At 35.7% G+C, this 26,498-nt stretch overlaps 1 protein-coding gene across 1 annotated transcript in view; it reads left to right on the top strand.

Moving 5' to 3' along the window:
- crhr1 (corticotropin releasing hormone receptor 1) overlaps positions 1–26,498 on the top strand; it is a 101,318-nt gene that overhangs the window by 10,939 nt on the left and 63,881 nt on the right. Inside the window, exons 3-5 of the mRNA XM_053515274.1 lie at positions 4,593–4,643; positions 9,062–9,181; positions 20,060–20,145. Of these exons, the coding sequence (XP_053371249.1) occupies positions 4,593–4,643; positions 9,062–9,181; positions 20,060–20,145 (257 nt within the window). The remainder of the gene's footprint in view (positions 1–4,592; positions 4,644–9,061; positions 9,182–20,059; positions 20,146–26,498) is intronic.

Genomic DNA, 26,498 nt, shown 5'->3' with positions numbered 1-26,498 from the left:
AACAAGTAAGTTTCCCATATCACTTAATCACCTATAAACATTTATTCCCTCACCAGACCCTCATATGTTATCTCTTTTCAACTCGCCAAGACAAAGAAATGAAAATGTGTCATATTCCTTTTAGCAAATTCGAATCCTATTAACAGGCCTTTAGCGAGCTCATTAACCAGCCTCTAGCTGGGATAGAAAATGTGCAGTCTTTTAAATAGTAAAATGTAAGAGATTTCACCCAGAAGAGCTTTTACAACCCTCAGAGTTAGACTTTTAGGTTCTAAAACGAAGGGTTTTTTTTCTTCCTAAGTCATCATCCTGTCAGACCTTCCCTGTCTGCACTCCACTTTTTAAAATGTGTGACACATTTCTCTGCCTGTTAGATAGCTTATATAGTGTGTCTCTCCTGGCAGGTTCTGTCTTAAGTTCAAAATTGCATATGTTACTCCAATATTTTATGTAGTTTTATGGGATGTGCTGCTAGACCATTTCAGAGCTCTTTTGGACAAGTTTTGGAATGAATGGTAGCCCTGACGTGTTTCTGAAGCGGCACAATCCTGGAGACAAGAACCAGACTTAAAATGGAACTAGTCTCCTGCATGACACTACATAATAGCAATATTAGTACAGTAGTAATATTATGCCTGGCCAGGTAAGTAGCCATTATACAGTACAGTAGAAGGTAAGGGTATGAAGTTGGCCTGCATCAAGCAAAGAATATGCTAAAAGGAATAGAATTGGGTTAAGAACTTCTCAATGCATTACTCAATCCTGGAAGAAAATCTGAATGCTGAATCTTAAAGTTTGCAGACATGCAAAATGCAATGGGAAATCACAGCATTTGACTTAACAGCTGTGTGGCAAAAAGAAAATCACTTTTAACTGAGGCTAATAGGAAAAGCTTTAAAATTTGCTAGAGAGCATTAAAGTTTGGACTTTGGAGCAAAGGAAAAAAGTCATGTGGTTGGATTCTCATGTTCAGAATGTCCCTTTTCCAAATTGATGTGCATGGCAGGGTAGAAAGGAAAACTCATCCTGAAATGATAATAAATAATTCTCTTAGTACAAGCCTCCGGAGGCAGTGTTTATGATCTCGGGTTACTTTAATTGGTCAGGTCTAGCCTCAACATTATGTGGCAATAAAATTAAGTTTGCTGATGACCTGACTGTACTGAATGCCCAGGTTATTAAATCAATTGAGTTTTTCCTCCCTGAAATACCATGACTTAGATTGTGAGAGTGTTTTGGGAGCATAAGGAATTATTTTCACAACACTGTATGTCATAATCAAAGGTAAAAGCAGTATTGCTTGTTGAAAGGATGTTCAGTATGAGGGGAATATTTTTACAATAAATATTCTTAGCAGGTGGGTAAAATTATTGTTCATGTGGGATTATCCCCTACAGTGGGATTTGGGCATAAACTGTTTTTGGTGGGGTGCAGATCTTCAGGGTATTCATGTGGAATTTAGATGTGGAATCATTCACACCACCCAAACCAGTAGCAAATGAATTACAAGTGCCACTTTAAATAAAGTTTTCCTGAAAAGTGGATTCGTGTCGAAAAAATTTTGTTTTATTATAATAATTATTAATAACTATATATATATATATATATATATATATATATATATATATATATATATATATATAAATGTTAAACAATTTCTTCTTGCTAACATCTACACTCAAAACCTTCACACACCTCTCACAGAAATCATCTGCTATTACATGAAACCAGTTAATATTTTAGCTCATACTTTTACTTCATTCAAGTTCTCTTAACATAAGCATATACAGTACTGTATAAATCAGCAAAATATTTACATTACGGAATTTTGCCTTATCCAAAGTGACTAACTTTTTTATCTCATTACACATCTGAGGGTTAAGGGTTTAGCTTTAGGGCCCAATAGTGGCAATTTGCTGGCGACAGGGTTTGAACTTGGGACCTTCTGATCAGTAGTCCAATACCCTAACCACTGAACTACCCCTGTCCCTACATACTTGACAAAAAGTTGATTGATACTTGACACACAGATTTTAAAAAATTACGATACATATAAAGTAAAAAAAAAAAAGTTTTAGTTATTACCCATAAAAAGTTGTTACTTTTTAACCATACACACTCTTTTTAGCTTTTGATCCCTAGTTGTTGTCTACAGATATACAGTACGTTAGGCATTTTTTTAAACATCTTGCTTTAAAAGATCTTGGTTATACTAATTTCCAATCTGATCATTTTTCCGATATTTAAATTGGTTTCCTTAAAATAATTAGAATTTAAATCATTAGCTACAGAAAATTTGCATATATTAATGACTTTGTTCACTAGTTATTCAGACTCACATGTGTAATGCTTATGCCTAACTTTACAGTTAATACTTTGCTCTGGCTTCTTACCTAATATCCAAGCCTTATCTGTAAAGGATACCTGATCTGTAAATCCTTGCTTGCATTTTCAGGTCCTTTTGCACTGCATTGTGGTCTCTAGGGTTGTTTTTGCCCTTGTAAGAGTCACTGTGTTTGGAGATGTGTGAAAACCTTTTTTATTTTCATTTTTTTTTTAATGCTGAGGTCAACTGAAACTTATAAAATTGAATTTGCAGTCTCCTACTAGGGAACACCCTGTCAAATCAAATTTCACACAGAAACACAGAAACCTGTGAAGTTCAAAGGTCTCCTGGGTAAAAAACAACAACAACAAAAAAAAAAAAAACTCAGGACATCTATTTAAAATGACCCAATGGTTATGCTGGCAACACAGTGGCTTAGTGGTTGGCACCTGGGTTTGATTCCCATGTGGGGTCTGTGTGCATGGAGTTTGCATGATCTCCCTTTGCATGATCTAAAAGTCAAAAGACATGCAGATTAGGCTAACTGGCGTTCCCAAATTGCCTGTAGTGTGTAAGTGTTGACCGGAGGTCCTACCACAGTCATACAAATGGGAATACATACAGTGGTCACTATTGGCCTCCACTGTCACTTGTTGGGCTACAGAGGTTCCTAAATGGATATCATAGATAGTAAATTTGCCATAAATTGAAATACATTAGTCATGAATAAATATTTTAAGGGCCATGTATTATGTTTGAGATTACTACAAAACATTAAGTCATGGACGTCTTTGCCACTACATGGTCACCATAATGATTCATGGCTACAAAAAACACATGCATAGGGCTGGACAATAATTTGATATCAATATATATCGTGATAGAATTTGTTTCAATAACGGTGATATAATTTATAAAATATAAATATACACATATATTTATATATATATAAAATAAACACATTTCCGTGTTTGGGTCTTAGTGCTCGTCTCTCACTGGTATAATCAACATCCATGCACACGTGTACTGTTTACTACTGTATAACACTGTGACCACGTGTGTGTGTAAAAACATATTTAATTTTGTATTTGTTAGCGTGTTTGTACAGCGCGCGTATAAAGCAAAAGCAAGTCTCATAGAGGGTAAAGATCCATTTTCCTCTCCTCTCATGTGAAAGGCAGAGAGTGTGTGTGTCTATGTGTGTTTTTTCCTGAGGCTTTTTATTATTGTCCATATCGATATCGGAATTATATCATATCAACCAAAATTAAGAAATATATCGTGATATAAATTTTTGCCCTATCGTCCAGTCCTAGCTCAGCACCATCCCTTAAACACTTTGGATGGTAAAAAAAATCTACAGTAAAAAATGCTTCATAGTGAAAGTAAGAGCATTTCCATTGCTGTCAATCAGTTTGTTAAATTTAATCTAGTTAATCACAGTCATAGACTGTGATTAATCATAGTAAATCATAGTTTTTAAGCAAATACTCACATTTGCATGTATAATAAATATGCAGTGGGATAAAGAAATGCATGACAAACTGGTAACAGTAAACAGATTATGCAGTTTTATGATATCTAAAAAAATTAATTTAACAAATTTTAAATGATAATTTCTCGAACGATAAACTCCTTGCATCGGCAATTGGCTAGCACATACTTTTGCAAAATGACTTTCTTCTGTTTTAAACACGATAAATGAGTGCAGTTGCCATTTGTCATCGATTAGATGTGCCTTTATGCCGAGGTAGTTATGGTTACTTACTGATGTCCGGTGGCTTCCAGTACATGCAATAAAAGTAACTTTTTAGCCAATTTCTTCTTTTTCACAGCCTTTTTGAGTGTTTGACATTTAGTGTATTCTTGTAAAAATAGTTTTCCTTGGACGCAGCTTGAGCACACAACTTTGGTTTCATCCAAGATTCTTTCTGGAACCTTTTCATAATGAAACTTGCCATTCAGCACACCTGGTGATGTTTTCTCAGTCATGGTCTACATCCAAATCCATAAACAAAAGTATCCATAAAAAAGTCCACCAATTGCTATTTTCTTGTAATTTATACAAGCAGGTATTGTGTATAGTGTATGGCTTGTCAAGATTAGAACAGGTCATGTGACCTGACAGCTTATAACAAAGGGTCTCAATCACATTGTGTATTTTGTGATATCATTGCGCTCAAACAACATGCTTATTACTGTATATGGTTTAATGACATATTGACTTGGGTTTAATTTTTTTTTCTTTTGCCTGTTTGTTTTTCAGCTCGTACCTTAATACTATGGAACCAGACAGCAAGCTCAAGTAATGCCACAGGTACTGTACATTTACCCATATCTTTACTATGCTGCTTATTTGCTAACTAACTAATTATAATCGTAATTCTTATGTTGTTTTAAACCTTAATGTGCACTGAGTCATATTCAGAGCCAAAAAATCAGGTCAATAATATTCCACGTTTTTTTTTCTCAAAAATGGCGTACTGCTATTATTTTTGTTTAACGTCATACAGAAAGCATGAGGTTTAACAAACAAAACAAGGCATAGATGATTTATATAATGATTTATTCCATAATGTCATATTTAGATATTTATTTTGCTTTTACTTGGCAAGGCATACATTTTTTTTTGGTGTGTGTTAACATTCAAACCATAAATTTTAGACTAAAATAATGTGTTTCCATCCAATAGTCAGATACTGTAGGTGCACTGAACTTGATATTACCAGCCAGAGTGAAAATTGCACAACAAAAACACACTTATTTTTCTTGGATAACTGATCCCTGCCTCCGAAATTCTGAGGTCTAAATACTGATGTGTGTAAGTTTGTCCTCATTCCGTCATCTATGAATACTGCCTGCTATGTATAACTTGAATCTGGCGGCTAAAATGCAAGTGTGAACTGTTGAAGTGTGACGTCTGTTTGCTGGAATTCTTTTTCGGTAATCAGTTCATTTTTAAGCTTTAATGCATAATATATAGCTGTATTTACTATATCCTGGTTGATGTTCTGCTTTAGATTCAAATTCTAAACAAATGCATGCATACACACATACAGTATATATACATACACACACACAATGGCAACGTTCACATTATAAGACAGTTTGTTTAATTCCGATTTTTTGGTCAGATCCGGTTTGCATGTCATGACGGTTCACATTCACAGTTACAAATGACTTTTATCTACCAATAATGTGAACTTTCTCTGTTTCTTGTAACGGCGCTTATGCGCAAATTGATTCGTCTTTGCTCGCACCAACTGGGATAAAAAATGACATATTTGTGCGACCACTCACTTATTTTGAACAATGCTATGCTTGGGATTTTGTTCTGGGCACGGCAAGCGGTTAGTCGGCTGGAAGAAGAAACTAAACCAGACTTTTCACTTTAGTACTTTCAGCAGGGATTGCTAACACTTCTATGAAATCACTATAGCAGCAAAAAGTCACATGAATTCTTATCTGACCATTCTCATTCAAGTCATATACTGTACCTATCTAGGACCACATACGAAAGTAAATCAGATACAATCTGCAAAATATCAAATAAAGATATGTACATAACTCCTTCACTGTATACCGTTTACATATGCAGATTATTCTGCACTGCGACAAATGCACTTACTAATTGTATTTTGTTGCCGTGTACCATAGATATGCAATAAAAATAATCTAATTAAGATTTGACCCTAATCTAATCTAATCTGATTTGCATTCAGACTGCCATAAAAATGACATCTGTGTGATATTAGGATAAAATATCTGATTTGAGTCACTTTATGCTGGTGATGTGAACAGTCCCAATGACACACAGAAGAAAATAAAAAGTACAAAAGAAAACAATGAAAAAAGCCCCTACAAAAGTCTTTTACTGTATTAATTTCAACCTTTACAATTTTTTTTAACAATTATATTGTTCCTTGCTGGGTTATTGCCTGAACACCAGTGGTCACAAGACACCAAAAGTATTTCTGCCACACCCCCAAATCAAAGTATATAACAAAATATGATGAAAGCATTACTAATACACTGCATGAGTGACTTAACCTGCATACTGTACGCTTTCAGATTGTTAAGAATTGATGACTTTTAAATCAAAGCCAGTGTGTGGGGTGTTACCATCTTAGCCTAGATTTATACCGTGTGAACTGCTTTCTCTGGTCCTTGCCTCTTTAATTATTCGAACCTCTGCATATATATCACACTGTGCTTTATCTCCTCTTTGATGAATGGAGGAGCAGGTGGAACCATGTCATACTGCAGCAGCAACCGATTCAAAGCTAACAAGAAAGAAATGCAGGCATTTTGAAATGATATTAAAGGAGAAACATCATTCGGAGAATTCTTCCCTGTTTTCTTCTTTGCAATCTATTTCTGGCTCATGACGATGTTCCCTCTGTGTGCATGGAACGTAGGGATTGTACCAGAACTCCTTTATAAATCACCTTTATTCATGGTTAGGGGGGAGGTAATTAGATGGCGCTGGGTTGCATACCAGATTTCACATGAATTATTCCCCATGAAGAAGCTCCATTAAAGGCCCAATCAAGAATCAGAGCATTGGCTCCATGTCAAGAAGAGCATAAATTCATGATGCGTTTGATCAAGCACAAAAAGGGAAAACTTGACTGTACTGTACTATGTTTTAGTTATCAGTATATGAAACTGATTTCTCATGCTCCCATAACCACTCTTTCACTCGTTAAGGCCTGGAATATGGCTCTGACATCAGGGAATAAAACCTTCATTGATGTGATGCACCCTGGTCATTCAGTACATAGTCTTCTGACTTTATTTTATTGCCAGATAGTGTTTCTAAGCTTAGACCTGACCAACTGACTTGTACAGTACAGAGACTTGTTTTATTGGTTTATTTACTTCTCTTCTTACCCTGGTGCCCATCGCTCTGGAACAGGGTAAAATCAGACCACATGACTTGTTTGCATCACTCAAAAGTCCAGTCAAGATGCAACCTTACCAAGCGTTTTTAATGATCTCCATCATGCTCAGGTCATTCATGATTCTTTTTCAACCTTGGATCTTCTGTGAATTTGATTTTTCAGCCCCATCCTTCCAGGTTTGAATAATGTGTTGGGTGATTCCTTAACCAGTTCCAGAAATTAGATTTGTTTTTGTTTGTTTGTTTTGTTTGATACTGCCCATCTGTTTCTGAATCTTTGACCAGGCAGTGTATAACAACTACCAGCGGGAAGAGTGAGAGCTTAGACATACCTCGTCCAAAACACATGTAGATGCCAAGCACCTTTTTTTTTTTTAAACACACACAGGTCAGAACGCTACCTGCCCTCTTTTGCATGCATGACCTCACAGATGGCAATGGTTGGCTAGGGTTGCTGTGATTGACATCACCGAGAAAGAGAAAGTATGGCATCCCACCCAGATAGCGTGACCTGTTGCTTTAACAGGATTCAAACTCAGTGAATGCTTTTACGTAGTAGTAACGACAAATTCGTGAGACACATCTTGATGCTATAACTACAGCATGCTTTTTCAATCTCATCATCTACTGTACTGTATTAGGTTACATGCATCAACCAACCTGGGTGTATAATGGTTTTATTGCACAGATTGATTTGCATACATGAATGCATACATCATCTTTTCAGAACATGGAACATTTAAAATAAGTAAATACTCAGTAAAGGAAAAAAAACTCCTCCTTGCACATGATTGCAGCAAATAAAGAAGCTAGTCAGTCTCTAATAGAAGCCATTTCTGTACATGAAATGTGACAATAAGAAACCGCAACGCATGACTTACACATAGCTTTTGTCTGACTCTAATGTGGATGTGTCTGTCCTTTATCTTGGGTTAATACACGTAATGCGTTCAGTAGAAGGAAGAAAGCCAGACGCCTCGCTTTATGTTGCTGTTTTAGCACCGGTATGAAATTCCCATGCTGGTGTTGAATCAAGTCGTATAAACTTACTCACTCACTCACTCACTCATCGTCTTTACTGCTTTATCCTGTATACAAGACCATAAGATCTGAAAAACAGGACTAAAAGGTTCAGATCTGTGTCACATTCTGGCACATTGAGTCACTTCAGGCTGGTAATGTGAACATAGCCAATGAAGGCCACTCAACACTTTCTCACAAAGTGTACATCAGCTTCAACTCGGAATCTTATTAGATGTACCAGCCGGCAAACGATTAAAATCCCATCATGAAACTCACCCTGTGGAGACTGCACAGGAAACATTGTTATATAAGACGCAGATCTGAGCCAAAAGGTATTTCACACTCTGCTGTGCGTAGCAGATACCGGGCACAGTGAAAGAAGAGATTTCAACTAAAAGAGAGTCAGGGACTCAAAGGAAATGATACTTTTGATTAAATGGAAGGAAAAAAACTAAAAAAAAAAAAAAACACGGTCAGTAAAGCAGTGAAAATGCATTGGTATCAGTGAAAACACCAACAATAGTATGTATGTATGTAGCACAAATGTATCTTGAACATCTCTAAAAATGCTGGATCATGACTTTTAATATGTTGAGTTTCGGACAACATCTAACTCACATGATTTGTACTGTATTATGCATAATGTATCGTCCAAACAAGATAGACGGAAGCACACATGGACTAAATTACTAGCTTGTGAGAATGACATTTTTGCAGGGTAACACTTTCCCATGGGCAGGGGTAAATAATATTTGTCCTGTACTATAAATCACTGACTTGCTCCCTGTCTTCCTCTCTTTCTCCAACAGGTTTGTTCTGTAATATGTCTATAGATGGCATCGGGACATGTTGGCCCAAGAGCAGGGCCAGGGAAATAGTAGCACGTCCGTGTCCTGAGACCTTCTTGGGTGTCCGCTACAACACCACCAGTGAGTTCAGCACCATCTAACAAATGAAGCAAAGGCAAATACTGTATACTGTACACGACCGGATTCTGTCATTCATGCATTCTGTCCATTAAGTGTTTTTAGCAGGATGACACGGATTACTCAGGGCAATGTTAAATCCAATTTACTAAAGATGACAACCCATGATTCAGACCAAAATTTGTATTTTATTAATGTCTGTTTACAGCTTAATATTGCCACTCATTGCTAGTTTTTTTTTTCAATTCACTCTTTAAATATCAAATTAAACCACAATAGCTTTAAAAAAAAAAAAAAAAAAAAAAAAAAATTTAAAGCCAGGCAGCTAAAAAAAGTTGTTTTTTTTATGCCTAGGATATCTTCTTATTATGCACAATCACATGACCAAATTGAAACGCCTCATTAAAACTGCTTCAAAACATTGTTACAGAAAGCAACAATTCTAATCTACAGGTTCCATGTGATGTAATCCACTGAATTAAGAGCGTGCATTGGAAATAAATTGTTTTCTGAAAGTGCAAATTCTTGGAATCACTATAGAAGCAGAAATCACAGGGGTGTTCAAGTCAAACTGGGACTGATTGTGCAGAACTACATAACACAGTTATGAAAGTTATGTCTCCACACTAATGCACGTATCCCAGCGTTTCACTAGTACTTTGATACTATCATGGTAGAAAGTTTTCAGTACGCCGGAGACTTTATTATTTGCCAATGGAAATAGTGATATGTGCAGACAAACAGGGGATTTAAAATACCATTTCTCCTATGTCTCATCGAGTGTTTACGTTGTCAGTGCAACATAGAAAGTATAAAAATGTCAGAATTGGGACCGGCACTGCATACATTGGCTGGAGTTTGAACACTGGCTGGGAATCGCATCCGACCTTTCCACGTGGTAGGCGAAATACCTACCACTGGTACCCCTAAGGTGCAAATATACATTCAAATATATGTAAACGTTCAGTTTTAAGTATATAGGCCTTTGTAAGGTAAAAGATAGATATCAGCAGTATAAGAGTAGATACAAGAGCGCAGTAGTGTAAAAGTGCGAACAGTGTCAGATGTAAAGAATTTGTAGATGTAATGAGTTCCTCGTTCAGTGATTGCCTCCCAGGAACTCCTTAATGATCTTGTGGAAATAACTTGGAGTGAGGTCGGGACTGTGCAGGGATGTGGCAATAACTTCCAGCCGAGTTCCTGCAACATTTAAGTGGTGTTTGTGAATGATTGTGTGTAAATGACAGATGGCTCTCCTGGTGATATATTGGCTGTCAGTTTACAATATTCAGGCCTTCCACTCACTGAATTTTCATGTTGCACTCCAGGATGATCATTTGCAGACATACAGCGTTTTTACATGATGTTTTCTACACCTTTGGTCACAAGAAATATCATCACAATCCCGGTTTGACTTGAACGGCCCTTGTACACCGCATATCTTGTGCAGGGTCATGGGGAACCTTAAGTCAGTCACAGGAAACTGATGTGCAAAAGACAGGGCACACCCACTCGATCATACACAGTGTGCAGCACATTAGATTAAAACCCCCAGCTACAATTTTTTTCTTATTTTTTATTATTATAATTATTTCAAAAATCAAGATTCAAACTCAGATGTCTTTTTTGGGTCAAACTTACTTTACGGGTTTACACGCTTCGAAATGCCCTCTCTCTTTATACGTACGTATACATGTATGTATGTATACGTACATGTATACAGTACTGTATATGTATGTATATATATATATTTTTTTACAGTACATTATTACATCTGTGGGACGGTAACACTGAGCATATCTCACATAACATACCTCACTCTCATGCAGCATTTAACTGGGACTCCACTTAAAGACAAGCTGAAAGATAGACAATTCCTTTGACCTTTTGATTGCATCAAAAGCCAAACAGCCAGAGGAGTTATTGTGTGTGTGTGTGTGTGTGTGTGTGTGTGTGTGTGTGTGTGTGTGTGTGTGTGTGTGTGTGTGTGTGTGTGTGTGTGTGCGTGCCTGCGTGTTCGGTGTGGTTACACACGCCATTGTAGATACCCCAATGTCCCTGGCATGGGTAGATAAGGACGGAAATAGCTGTGGCTGCATGTGTGATCTGACAAATGAGACTCAGGTGGTAGATTGTGTGTGTGTGTGTGTGTGTGTGTGTGTGTGTGTGTGTGTGTGTGTGTGTGTGTATGCATTAGTGTCATTTAAATAAGAAGGGGAAATTAATGGTACACTGCTGAAGTAATGCTAGACACCATATTCCCTGTGGATTGAGGTGTCAAGTTGTAACAAGGGTTTCGTACAGTAGTTGCATGTTGAACATCCTCCTGATCCAGTCGTCCCTCTTTCTCTCTGTGGATCTCCAGGTGGTTAGAGGTTTTGATACAACTTTGAATTACGATAAGGGTAAGATTAGAGTGATTGTCTGTTTTTCTGCTCTGTTGTGTTGTACAGTAGTTAATTGTGTCATTACAGGAGAAAGGTGATGGATCTCTATATGAAGCAAGGAATAGTCCATACGTGGGTGGTGTTATACAGCCAGACTTGAAGCAGAGGGCAGATTCCATTGATTGAAATGTTTTTTTTTTTTTTTTATTGTAATTTATGATAACCGCACATGCCAAAATGTTTTATTTCTCTTATTTCACAGTGATTTGCCAATTTCTGAATGAACTTGGGATCTTTGTGATTCCCATGAAGCCATAGAAGTTGCCTGACGTCTTTTTAAAGTTCATCTTCTTTTTGGATATTATCAACCTGAAATATGGGAAAGTCCTTCTTATGTATAAATGGGAATAAATACAATGGTCACCGCTGGCCTCCACGGTCCCTAGTTGGACTACAGAGGTTTCTAGATGAATGGATGGATGAATCGATGGATGGAAATTTGGGAAAGATTATTTGCCTTAAACTTGTTGGCTGTTTTAGAATCATGCAAAGCATTCCAAATGATTTCCAGGACATGGCTGCTAAAAGTCTCCTTTAGCTTTCTCCAAACATAAATCCATCCAGATGTAAGACATATGGTAAAAGTTAATTCATCTTTCACCATCTGTGGTTATTTTTCTGATTACACTTTAGTAGGGTGTTTAGCAGCTACTAAATGTCCGTCTATTCCTGTCAGTAGGCCTGCAGTTGTGTTTATGGAGCATCTTTGCTCACGCTGTTTGCTTTTCAAATTGTTCTTTTTAAAACACCCCTAATTTTGCCTCCTAGGGTTTCATTTAGTTGCTTTGAAATCTCATATGTCATAGAGATGATTGTCAGACCTGTTTTTTTTATACTGTTAGTTGGCAACAGTGGGTTGTGCTATTACAAGGCTCATATTGAGAAACTTGGAATAAACACAAAAGCCAGCAAGCACTGTGGTGATGTTAATTTGGCAACGTTACAGACACCAGGACAACGTTGGAATTGAAAGTTTTGTAAGCTAGAAATGACGGCACTGGATTCATGACGATGGGATAATGTTGAACGAATGCCTGAAACACGATGTTGCAAAAACAATTAAAAAATAATATTACTACCAAACTGCTAAACAGAGCAGGACTTAAACTCCAGTCACTGCAGGAAGGGCATTGAATGCTTATCGCTAAACCCCTATGAAGCATGATATCGATGCTAGAAAACCTTTTTCGTACATTGGAAATACTCCTTTACCTTGTATTCCGGGTCGCGGAGGGCCTAGAGCCTATCCCAGGAGGCTTAGGGCACAAGGCGGGGTACAGTCTAGACAGGGTGCCAATCCATCGCAGGGCACTCACACAGTCATTTACACACTATGGGTAATTTGAGAACACCAATTAGCCTAATCTGCATGTCTTTGGACTGTGGGAGGAAACCGGAGTGCCTGTAGGCCCCACCGCAAGTCTATAAACCAGCCCAAGTAAAAAAAAAAAAAGTATGCTAAGTATATTAAATCCTAGCATGCCAAAGCATACTTAAGTGTACTTAGTCAGTAGCCAGACTAATGACTAGTATACTTGAAGGTTGCTATTTTGGAACAAATTTTGTACTAGGTGTGTTTACAGTAAGTTGTAATTAAATTGTGTAAAAGCACAACTTTAAGTTATTAAGTATACTTTTGTGTGCTAAAGTGGAACAGCTTTAAGTACACTTAGTACACTTAAAGTATATGGCTGTGTGTGTACTAATGTACATACCTTACAGTATTTAATAAAATGTTAGTATATATTTAATGTATTATAAGAGTGCAAACACATAAATTATCTGGAACTAAAAGTGATTTTTAGCGCACAAAAACGAGTTTGAGAACGAGCGCGCAAGAGAGAGATTCAGCGTGCAAAAATGAGTCTAAAAGCGCACGCTCACGAGAGAGTAGTGCACTAAATATAAGCATAAACAAGTACATATGAATAAATACATTTAAATTTATCTGAAAATATTCTGAAATTACCGTATATTAATTTTTGTATTTTAATGTATACTTTCTGTACATTTCTACAATGATTATTTCGAGTGTATTTTTTAAAAAATATACCAAAAATACATTGTAACAGAAAGTTTAAATAAGTGTGCTTTGGAAATTAGACTAACCTTTAACTTAAAGTATATTTTCCAATGATATATTTTTGGAAAGTGTACTATAATACAATTATTTTAAAGTATGTTTAAATTCCAAAATTGAGTAAAAGCATGATGTTAGTAATTAACTGATGGTACACCTTTTTTGTTAGTATATTTGCAATGTACTATCGAGGATTTTTAATTTCTATATATTTGTAATATACTAAAGTGTATTTTTCTTTCACAGGGGAGTATAAGACTCTTGTTCGTGTATGATCCTCATATTAGATCATACAAGGACATATAGACAATAGAGTTGGGGTAAAATCCGGAAATTCGGATGCCATGAGGATAACAATAAGCACCATAAAAACTACAAGACAACAGCCATTTATCAATATATTCAATTGGAAATCAGCTCAGATGGAAAAAATTAGCTCTTAATGTATGAGAGGTGTTCTAAAAAAAACAGACAGGATGTAGTTTGGACATAGTAATTTGGGAGCTGGGATGCACCTCCCAGTAATACTGTATTTTCTAAAGGGATGACATTAGAGCACTAAGAGATGCATATCATGAGATACACCCATTGTGTGCGGGAAGCTGTTGCCTCCATCCCACTTTGCAAACGGAATTCTAATCCCTGTTAGAAACTTAAAGCGCCATGGATGTGCTCAGAATTTTGATTGCTTGGTTCATTTTGTTGATTTAAGGTTGTGTTTGCAATGTTGTGTTTGGGTCGTTCATTCAACGTTTTCCCAGGCTTCTCCCGGTGGTGGACATCATCGCGATGTTGTAACAACTACATTATTTTTTACATTTTAATTAAGGCATTTTTAAAATGTCCACCATGAGGAAATTTATGAGGTGCTATGGAGTGAGCTTTACTGCATGATATATAGCTGTTTACCGTGTTCTAGCTGATGCTCTGCTTTTCTGCTCCAGATTCAAATCCCAATCAGAAGCATGCATGCACACAAACACACGCACACACACACACACACACACACACACACACACACACACACACACACACATTCTAATAGGAATCAAGATAAGTGAAGCAGCAGTCAAGAAGCCGACTTGGGATGCCAAGCCCAGAACACCCCACCTACCCATGATTATGCAGACACACAAACACACACAAACACACACACACACTATTCACAGCAATAAGAAAGCCCAGTTGCCGAAAGACATGATAAGCCAGCGTAAATCTTCCCCTGGGCCTTTGCTACTGTAATCTACAGTATTCTCTCTAGATGTTATTCAGTGTGTGTGTGTGTGTGTGTGTGTGTGAGAGAGAGAGAGAGAGAGAGAGGTTGTGTGGATCGTGTGAGAAGTGCGAACAGTGTGTGGGTGGGAGAGCACAGACACACATTTCTGATGAATGCATAGTGGGTAATGCATCACTTTAATCAGCAGCTCATATTTTCACTCACACCGAGTAATTACTCGCTAAGAAAGGTTCATATTCTTGTGAGCCACACAGTCATAATGATTCACGGACACGCAATACAGCTTACTCAGATTTAAAGTGTATTATGTCATTGGTGTGAGGACTGGGTTTACACCAAACAACCTTGTATTGTTTTTTAACTGCAGTAAAAAGGTTTAGTGGTGGTTATCATGGTCCATTTGACCAAACTGTAATAAACGTGTCAATGGGTGGGTGTACATGCATTGTGGAATATTACATACATAAAAACATTTTTTTTTAAATGTCATCATGTCATTTTTTTGTGCTATTTCTTTGCCTATGTGGACTACTTTGGTTTGCATAGTTGGTTAAAGAAAGAAAGAAAGCTTCTGGATTGTTTTGGGTGCATGAACAAAGAAGCAGGTGTGAAAGTCCTCAGATGGACTGCGGCTGGTTCTGCTGGAACTAAGCAACGCATTTTCGGCACAAATCGTATCTGAGCTTATATTTTAAGCAAAGGTTCATCACAGCAATTGTCTTCTTGTCCTCATATGAGGAGGTTCAAATCTCATGTGGATAACAATGAGCACCACGAAAAATACCAGACGACAGCCATTTATCAATATACTGTATAAAATTGGAAAGCAGCTAATATGGACGTCTTAATGTATGAGCTGTGTTCCTGTGAGGCTGGAATACACTCTGGGTTGCACCCTGGCACCATAAGCACTTTTACTGACACATTGACTCACAAATGCATTTGCACATTGGGGTGATTTCTATAGACGGTCCCATGGCATGTTCTTGTTAGGTGGGAAAAAGAACCGAAGAAGAAAAAAAAACATGTGAAACTGTATACAGGAAACCTGGAGCTGTTCACCACTACCACCTGCACAACCCTGCAGAGTTTTGGCCCCAGTATGCAGAATACCTTATATAATTGCAATATTCTAGGTGTTTTTAGCTTCTCCATCCAAATTGGATTTGTGGGTCCTCTGGAAACTATTGCCACAACGCTGGAAGCATACACCGACAGTATATAGATTTGTTTGAGAGAGAGACACTAACTTTGCGCCGTTTCGGGGTGAATTTAAAACTTATTTACTAGTCCAAGTTTAATTATAAACATACAAATTAATTATTGATTCAGTGAAAGAGAAATCACAAAAACATTATTGTATATTGTGAATTTTAGTCGTTAGAAAGAAAATAGACAAAAAAAATCGACTTATAAGAGAAAAAGAGAATAGGAGTTTGTGCATCTTTAACAATAAATATTTTTATTTTTAAAACATCAGGTGGTTAGTGCTGCATATCCTTATGCTCATATCCGCTGATCAGCATTCATACACATCCTTAAGCCTTTTACAAAGCTCAACTTAAAACAGCTGTTTCTTATTAAACAAACTGGACTGCATAATTTCCTATTTGTATTAGATTAGGTTTACTTTGGGAGTAATGCAATTAAAGTGTCTCAGGGATTTTAGTTCCATCCATCCAATCCATCATGTCAGTATTTTTATTTATTATTTCTTATTTACAGCATGTGCATGTACATGTCTAGAAGGATTGAGCCACGTAAATTGTCTATAAAACAGCTAATAAAAATACTACAGGTAATATCCTTTCTGCCCAAAATAATGGGTTTGTATAGTTTTCATTATATCCTGTGGAAAAAGAGCGGAAACACCATGGACCGTAAAAGAACTGGACAAACTCTCTGCAACGTCATCCATAGGTTTTCTAAAAAAAAAAACATTTTGAAATTTAACATTATAGGAGCTGGCTCTGCCTAAACTCCAGTTAATCCATAAATAGGCAGAATGATCAGAGCCTGGCTGTTAGTTGTAACCTGCCTACTTCCCCGACTTAACACCAGCTGGCTAGCTAAGCTTTAACGTACCTGAAATGCAAGATGGCTAATTTTAATGTATATGCTAACTCCAGTTTGCATTAGTTTAAATTTCATTGTTTAAATCCTAGACGTCGGACCATGTCAGCTCCAACGTTTCTTGTGGTGAGTTAAACTAAAATTATTTCAGTTAGCTGATTAGCTACAGTAAGTGATACACAGGAGTGTTATAGCAACGCAGCTGTCATTCAAATTGGCCATCTGCCATTTGTGCTTAATGTTATGGCTTAATGCAATCGGTCAATCTAGCTTTGGAGACAAAAAGAAAAAAAAGGTTCTTTTTATGCCAAATTGCAAATATGTTTGTTGTAAAGTTGGTTATTTAACATGGGAATCTATAAGGATCGACTCACTTTTGGAGACATCTCCTAAAGGCCACTTAAGGAGGTGCACATTCAGGCATTTCCAAGTTGGACTCAGTTTTTAGAACCAAGGGTTGCTCCCCGGGAAGCGCTCACTCTTTATTCAACTCAAATGAAACCAAAAATAAGTTTTAGCTAGCTAGCTAGCTAGCTAGCTAAAACTACATAAAATATTGTATGTTTAAAATGTCCGGTCAGAGAAATTACTAGAAAAAAACAAAAAAAAGGAGACTTATCTATCGAAGGGAACACACAAATACACACATACATAGGCCCATGGGCAATTTGGGAACGCCAATTAGCCTCATCTGCAGGTCTTTGAACTGTGTAGTACCCGGAGGAAAACCACCAAGCACAGGAAGAACATGCAAACTCCATGACACATTTGTATGTATAATAGAACCTTATAATGAGGTTTTCCCTTTTAGTAAAAGTTTGATGTAGAACATCTTGGGAAAAGATGTGGAACTGATACTCATCCAAAGAATTTTTGGTTTACCTTTATTGTAAGAGTGCATTTCTGTTTTAAGGGACAAGCCCTAAAAAAATTATTAGTTTTTTTATTAGTCCAAATCACGAATTAAAACAACACCCCTATGCAAAAACAATGGCAAGACATATCTTCATTCCCAGTGCAATGCTGTTCTGTCCAAATGGCTGCGTAACTTTAGACAGCAATTCCTCCGCACCATAACCTCACACTGATCCCAGGCTTTTATCTAGCACACCATTCACTGGTTCTTTTTAAGACGTTCTAATACTTTTTTTTTTCTAGGTGTCAATGCCACACGTTGCTTTCTCACTCTTGCTGGGTTAAAAGTTTCATATAAAACCTTGTGTATACACAGATACAGAAGACACCACAGGAGGTGTTGTGTAAATATGGGCAAATGGGTAGTGGTTTAGGTATCAGCCTACCTGCGTGGGTTATAGGATGTGTTAGCTGATCGGTACTATTTTTACCCAGCCAGATCGAATATCGATGCATTGTCTGAGAAGCGCTCAGAATATCATGGGGTTACATATCGATTGTGGCCTGCCTGGAATGTTGACCGGAGCAATGCAGTAACATAAATCCTCTTTAGTGACAGGATGCCGACTTAGCTTGCAGCTGCTGATGAGCTAGAAGTGAGTGTGGCGTTAGAACCACCGACCCTGTACTCCAGCAGGAATAAAATAATTAAGGAATAGAGGACATGTTTTGTAACAATACTAATACATAACATTCCAGTGGGAAAATTGTCCTGTAAATGTAACTTCAATGTAATAAGTGAAATTCACAAACTGTAGTTTGTTTATTAATAAAATGAAGAAAAAATTATTCATCAGTAGTGTGCTGTAAAAAAACACACATTGTTTTGCTTGAAAGGTCCAGCTATTGGTTATAATTCTAGAATCCATCTCTTCACCAAGTTTTGCTTTTATTTTTTCTAAACCCTGGTCTGAATTAAATTTTACACCATGATTTGAGTACATTAATGAGTTACCCACAAGCCTTATTTCTAATGTAGCTCTTAAATCCCAGAGCATTTCAGCCATTTTTTGTTTTGCTGTTTTTTTTTTTGTTTTTTTTTATAAAAATATATAGGGCTCAGGATTTACAGCACCAACTATTTTAACCACCTACTGGATACTAACATGACTGAGCAAAAAAATCGCAAAATAGCACAGATACACATGATCAAATGTTTTTAAGCGTTTTTTTGGTTGTTTCTATCACCATGAGAGTTCTACCTTACCAAACTCCGATCTGACGTATCTGAAAACCCAAATGCACAGTTTGAAGTCTGAAGCATCTCAGTAACACTGGCAAGGCTTTTACAGTATATAATTATTATTATTATTATTTTTTTTTATTGATCTGCGTCAACTTTGTTAGTACCCAAATTTTTTAAAAATATATTTAACGCACACTTGCAACAACCGGTTATGAATATTTACACAGTGTTTACTTCCATATTTATCTGAAAATAAGCATAAAACCTCCACACTAGGGATTACAAAAAAAAAAAAAAAGTGTTGTGCACTCCGGGATTTAATATGGAGCAGCACACACTCTCTGACAAAAAACATACTAATAATTCACTGAGGGTAAACCTCAGCATTTCAGTTTTGGCTTATTATAATTATTTTTGACAGTCTTTCGAATATTAAATGTGCAATTTATTTCAACAACGACCTCTGAGCATTATTTCCTTATTGTGATTGTGGTTTAGACCTATTTTATTTCTAGATTCTATTTTACTTGATCGTTTGATAATTTGAATGTTTTTAACCTTATTTAAATGTTTACTATTAAGTTCTGGATCATTTTAGGGAGCAAACAATACACCAACAAACAAAATGACATACAATCAGCTTGGATTCTGGAATTTTGAGTATAAGCCTCCTTTCCCCACATGTATACTGGAAGAGATTGTCTCTCCATTGTAGTCTTTAACCTTAAATCTAACAGTAATTCTATCTATCTATCTATCTATCTATCTATCTATCTATCTATCTATCTATCTATCTATCTATCTCTTGATATTTCTCTTCCGATACACACAAACACACACTGTATATTAACGCTGGAAAACTGTTTCAGCTTGATGCTGTGAGTTTGTTCTTTACTGTTGTACTGTCACAAATGACTAACAAAATTATTATTTTTTTTTCCAGATAACGTCTACAGAGAATGCCTCGCCAATGGAACATGGGCAAAGAAAGGGAACTATTCTCAGTGTCAGGAAATTCTTAATGAAGAGGTAGGGACATGCACACATGGGTTCTCCTATCCGACAAATGTACAGAGGTTTACTGCAATAATCATAAATAATTATTTAAACATTTTATGCTTGCAAATAGCAGAGGTTTTATGATGCAATAATGCAGACTGTTCTTCCTAAAAATACTACTTATATTGCATAAGATCCAATAAACTCATAACCTTAATCAAGGCTGCACTCGATCTTCTGAAAGTACCTGCTATAAGGTTTTTAATGATACATAGTTCTTTTACGCGGGATAATAATATTAGCATGTGAGCTGGTGCTAAAACCACTGCTTTTGCATGGACAATCTCATGTACACAAAGACACACATTCTCGGATTTGAGAATTTACTCTTTATTATTATTATTATTATTATTATTATATTTTAGTATTAATAATATGATTATTATTGTTGTTAATACTACTACTACTAATAATAATAATAATAATCAGTGGCGGCTGTTGCAAAAAAGAATTTGGGGGTTGCAAAAAAATTTTTAATTTAACTTTTAATAATCGCCTGTAAATAGCCATTTCTCAGGTGATTAAGCATCATTACTACTAGTATAAAATAGAGATGTGACTCACATCGCATCCAGTCTGTCATAAGAAGTGCTGGAAAAGCACTTATTCCAGCCCCTTTTTGACAGGCCGTCACTGATAATAATACTAATAATAATAGATTTTTTATTATTATTTTAATGGAAAAAAGTAATAATATGGAATTCATGGGGGAAATTATGCAAACATTTTTACAAATTATTTTGTAAGAATCTTGTGCAGTAACCACTGATGGCCTTACAGTTGAACACTGATTTCTTCATCAACAAAAAAAGAGAAAAAAAATCTGCTTTGATGTGTATTTGTCAATTTTTATGACCATAAATATTATATCAATTTATTAGCAAAAATAAAGACATTTCATTTTGTTATAATTTAAAAAGGGCGAAGAGTAAACAGATCATGCAATCAATGTCATTGTATTAAATTTTAAATTATTGTACTGTTGTAATGTTAAATGTTTTAATCAGCTAAAAATGTTAACATGGAACACATGCTCAGGTAATAAATCAGTTATAATAAATCTAGGAATACAGACTTTATAGCAAGTACAATAATGCAACAAGATTGTACAGTAAGTCTGTCATGAAGCAAAGAGGCAGCACAGCTTCAGGTTGGTTGGAAGAATCATTCGCTGTCACGGATCCTAACAGAAATGGTGAAAAGAGAAAATAAATAATGTACAAATTCTTTATTTCTGCTGTCTGTTCTTCGGTTGTCTGCCTTTAAAGTGAACATTTAAGCAGCACAGGAGGAGTCTGTCCGTAGGGAGGCTCTTAAAATCGAGAACCCATTCTGCGTCCGCAGTATTAGATTGGGCAGGGTTCAATAATTCATCTGCTGACAGTTATATAGCAGAAGGGTGGGCTTCAACTGCGATTAACTCCATGTAGTAGGCTATTACACCAACCTATAGGGTTCATTTCTGGGATAGTTGGCGGTTGTTTGCAAATCATGCTCTCTTTTCCTTCCACACATTGAGTGGTAAAATATATATATATATATATATATATATATATATATATATATATATATATATATATATAAAAACAACCACTACTTCCTTTAAACCGGAGCATGAGATTCCGAATAATCTCCTAAATTGTCCTATATAAGAATGTTTAAAAGGGATATTAAAAAAAAGGAAATATTGCTGAAACAGCATTAGGGACCACCAAGTCCTCTTTCCCAGTACTACTGCACTATACAAAGTGCTTGCTTACTTGTCCACACAACAACTGGGCTTCACATTTTATCATACGCATCAAAGATAAACATCTACTGTACAGAGCTTTTATTTTGATCTCGATCTATTTTTGTCCACATTGACCTGTTCTGTGCTGCTAAATACCACACCAAACTAAACACCATCAGCACAAGTGCAATATGACATATTTTGTAAGTCTTTACATTTTAAGCAGGTATATTGTGTTTTGTGTTTATTTGTTTATGGCATTATTCAGTAGGAATAAAATGTGATTTCTGCTCATAGCATATGCAATGCGTTTTCAGATATCAACCGTTTTGCGATAGCTTGAATAAAGACAATTGGTTTAAAAGGAAAAATGATATCATTTTTGAAGATTGAAGAAAAAACAGCTTTTTAAATAATAATAATAATAAAAATAATAATAATAATAAGCAGAAAGTATTTAAAAATGGTAGAGAATTTTTTTTTTGCATTTTTCTTTAAGTCACAAGGGTGTTAACAAGCAATAATAACAAAAAAATTTTGTGATTTTTTTTGCATGTCGAAGAGCAAATTGTGTCAGTCAATTAAATTAAGAGAAAAAAGTATAGTATTTGTTGAACACAAAAACCTTTTAATTACAATCATTGTTAAGGATCATGAGAAACATTGGGTGATGATAAGTTGCTGTTAAAAATCCCTATAATAAAAGCAGGGAATCTGGAGTGGGATTTGGTATAGATACCTACTGTACAGTAACTCTATACATAATTAGATAATTAATTACAATTATACAAATATATACAGCAAAACCTCAGCATTTAGTTTCTTCTGGAAGCGAGTTCTTAAGGCAAAAATTCATATTACGATACAAAGTTTTCCCATAAGAAATAATGTAAATGCAGATAATCCATTCGTACCACCCAAAAATCTTACCATTATTACCAATTTTCATCATTATAATCATATTTTTCATATAAAAAAAACAAACAAAAACTTTAAAAAAGACTTTAAACCTCACTTAACCTTAATTCCTGATTCTTCTTGCCACCCGTTGCTTTTTCAGCGATGCTTTCTTTCTTAATTTCCACTGAATGTGGCTCCCTTACCTATATGCTATAATCCTTGCTGACTTTCTTGGTACCCGGTAATCGAAAAAAAACACACCAAAAAATCGGAAAATTGGTGAACTTGCTTTACCAATTGACGGAAACCACTGATGGAAACATGGTTTTAATTTCTTAGCCGGCGTTTGGTTCAGTTTGTTTATTCATATACCAAAAATGCTTTTTATGCCGATGCAAATTTATTGCAAAATTTTAATTCTCAAGGGGAAAATTGGTAAGCAGGGCATAAGCCAGCACTAATATCATATGTGCTGTTATAGAAAATGAATAAACACCTTCTAACCTATAAGACTCAAGAGTTCATCTATTATGGTTTTTAAGTTACCTTGTGTTAGATTTTTTTGTCTCTGTCTTTAAATGGCTTTAAACTTTAATCATTTCAGTTTAAACTGTAAAACTTGCATCATCTGCGAAACCGGAACAAAGCTAATTCTCATCTGCATTCTGGTTCCTTAACACAATTTTACTTATTGAATTAGAGCTACAAAGATGATCAGACTTTGGTTTAGTTATTGGTCATTATTGAACTCCATACTTGACTATTTCCGTCATCTGTAATTCATTAGACACATCATTAGTTCAGTCAGGTGTGTTGGATTAGAAATGGCAATAAACTGTGCAGGCTTGTGTCCGGGCTTCAATTACAAGCTTTTGGTCAGCACTCATCTAACCAAAAATAATAACTAATATTACAACAAAATGCATTCATCATCTGTTCTAAGGATTCAGATGCTATTTATGAAATAATTATAATGAAGAGCAGTATAGGCTGACATACAGACATGTATGTTTTTTTTAAGGATTTACAAAAAATGTAGGTCCAGAAACTAAGAACTTATAGCGCTGTATGTGCTTGCATACACATTCTCATATAAGGCGAAATAGGCAAGAAGTCTACCATGTCACATCTCTGTGACATTTGAAAATCTTTTCCCTCCGCTTGAAATGGGTGAACCGATTGCATGGCTGTGTCCCAGCTTGTCCCTGGGGACTCTTTTTTTTTTGTTTGTTTGTTTTTTCAAAATTGTCTCCAGACAAGTCTACTCTGAATGTATTTTATGTGACATAACATCTTATAAACACTCTTTGTAAAATTAAGTTTAAATACAAAGTCAGAATTATCTATAAAAACATAGTTAATAAAAGCCCATATTTACATGATAATAAAAACACTACTGCTGGTCAGGCATTTCACTCAGTTCAAATGTACTAAATAACATGAAGAATTAGCTCAGCCTGGTGTAATTTTTTTTTTTTTGTTGTTTGTTAAGAAGTAAAGAAAGACTAAACACATAAAGAAAATTCAAGATGTTAATAAAAAAAAAGAAAGCTTTTGTCGTATATTGGTCAGAACTCGCTCTTTCAATTATATCTTTACATTTTATACATTGAAGTATCCAAAACTCAGAAAATCTTTGGTTTGTATGTCTGTCTGTATGTTTGTATGTCTGTCCAGCCAGATTTCGTCACAGCATCACACAAAACTGGCTTAACAGAATTTGATGAAACTTTGCCAGTCCCTCAGTATTTGCTGAAGTTAAACCTGCGCCTAATTTTCCGGACGAATATAGCAATGTTCCCCTCAAGGTGTAATGCAATAGTTCACTCTGTGTAGAACGCGAAAGATACAGAAACAATCGTAATCTCCCTACAAGCCGCCAAATTCACACACATACACACACACGACAGCGCACGTCTCGTGGCTTACTCAAAAAAAATTAAACTATGAAAACTGAACCTTACGCCATAAATTAAATCAAATGTGTGTAGAAGGGATGTTATAAAAAGTTATGTGCCAGATGCTAATGAGCAGTGGTGTCAAAAGTATTCACATTCATTACTTGAGTAGAAGTATAGATACTAGGGTTTAAAAATACTTTTTTAGAAGTTGAAGTATCAACTCAAGCTTTTTACTCAAGTAAAAATGTAAAAGTACTGGTTTTAAAACTACTTAAAGTATAAAAGTAAAAGTAACGTAAGGGGGGAAAAAAGCATTAAGGATAAAAGCTTAGGCTGTGCCACAGGCCTATATACTGCACTAACACCTCATTAAAAAAGAAAAGAAAAATGTGTTGTTTTTTTGTTGTATTTTTTAACGGCCATAGTGATTTGGGATACTGTATATGGCAATTGAAAAAGAATGCATTTTAGTACAATGCAAATACACTAAAGAACCATATATGTGTACTACTGAGCATTAACATGTTTTATGGAGAAGAAGATATGATGACTAGTTGCCGATAAGTATTTTAATGGTGCAAAAAGTCAGACTTCAGAGGCGTGTCATCAGTAACCTTTATTGGAATGTAAATGTACATCCAAGCTTAGCTGCAGGAATCTGTGAGGGCAACATACAAGAAAATTAGTGCACCCAGGGCAGGCTTACTAACAATTACACAATTACCCTTGTATGGTTGTCTACAATAAACATTAGTGCTGTCAGAATGAATGATTAATTCCTGGTGCTGTTACCTTCCTCGCTGGTGCTTGGTTGTGACATTTCGCTCGGATATTGAGTCTCTATCATGGACATCTTCTTCTACTTATCACAACCTTATCAACCGAAAATGCTATTTTATTCAAACGTCCTTGCTGGAGTGTGTGACGTGACGTCATGTGCAGGTGCGATGGATCGCGTACCAACCAATAGGGTGTCGGAATGGTATGTTTATACTTCTCATCCAACCACAATCAAATTCGCTCCATCTGGATGGTGTGGTTTATCCGGTTGTTGTCTTTTTGTTAGTTTTTTGAATGACAAGCTGAAATAAAATTGGAGTAACAAGGCTATTTTTAAAATGTAAGGAGTAGAAGTAAAAAGTCGGCTGAAAAATAATTACTCCAGTAAAGTATAGATACCCAAAATTTCTACTTAAGTAAGGTAACGAAGTATTTGTACTTCGTTACTTGACACCTTTGCTAATCAGCTTATTTTAGCTTTAGCCTTTTCACTATTTTTACAAACTCTTTACCCGTACAATGACGAGTACTAACCCCAGTATATATTCTACTTGTGATGTGAAGACGAAAAAAAAAAGGAAAACAATTATCTCAAATGAAATAGTCTTTTTTTTTCTTAAATCTTAATGATTTGTTACGCATATGTTGTCCTTTTAATAATTAATCTTTTTTTATTATTATTATGGTCATCATTCATTTCAATCATTCCTTTTTTAATAAATGAATCAATCCAAACCTTGGTAACTTGTGATCTAGCTTGTTATGCATTATGACATAAGCACAATGATCAGATTTCCAGATAATTCAAGCAGTTCTCAGCCCACAAAATCGAATATATATTGATCTAATGGAGCTTGTCTAAAAGCAATAACTATGATGTCATAGCTTTGGGGCCAGTGGTATTACAGTTCAGACCAATAGACTTACACTTAATTCTGTAATTACTGATATGTTTAAAGGAACATAATTATTTCTCCTTCTACATATGTCTATTTTATTACAATGATATT

The sequence above is a fragment of the Clarias gariepinus genome, chromosome 16 (genome assembly GCF_024256425.1).
Source record: "Clarias gariepinus isolate MV-2021 ecotype Netherlands chromosome 16, CGAR_prim_01v2, whole genome shotgun sequence".
Taxonomy (NCBI): Eukaryota; Metazoa; Chordata; class Actinopteri; order Siluriformes; family Clariidae; genus Clarias; species Clarias gariepinus.
Note: the sequence above shows the minus strand (reverse complement) of the source record. Positions and strands in the feature narration are given on the sequence as shown.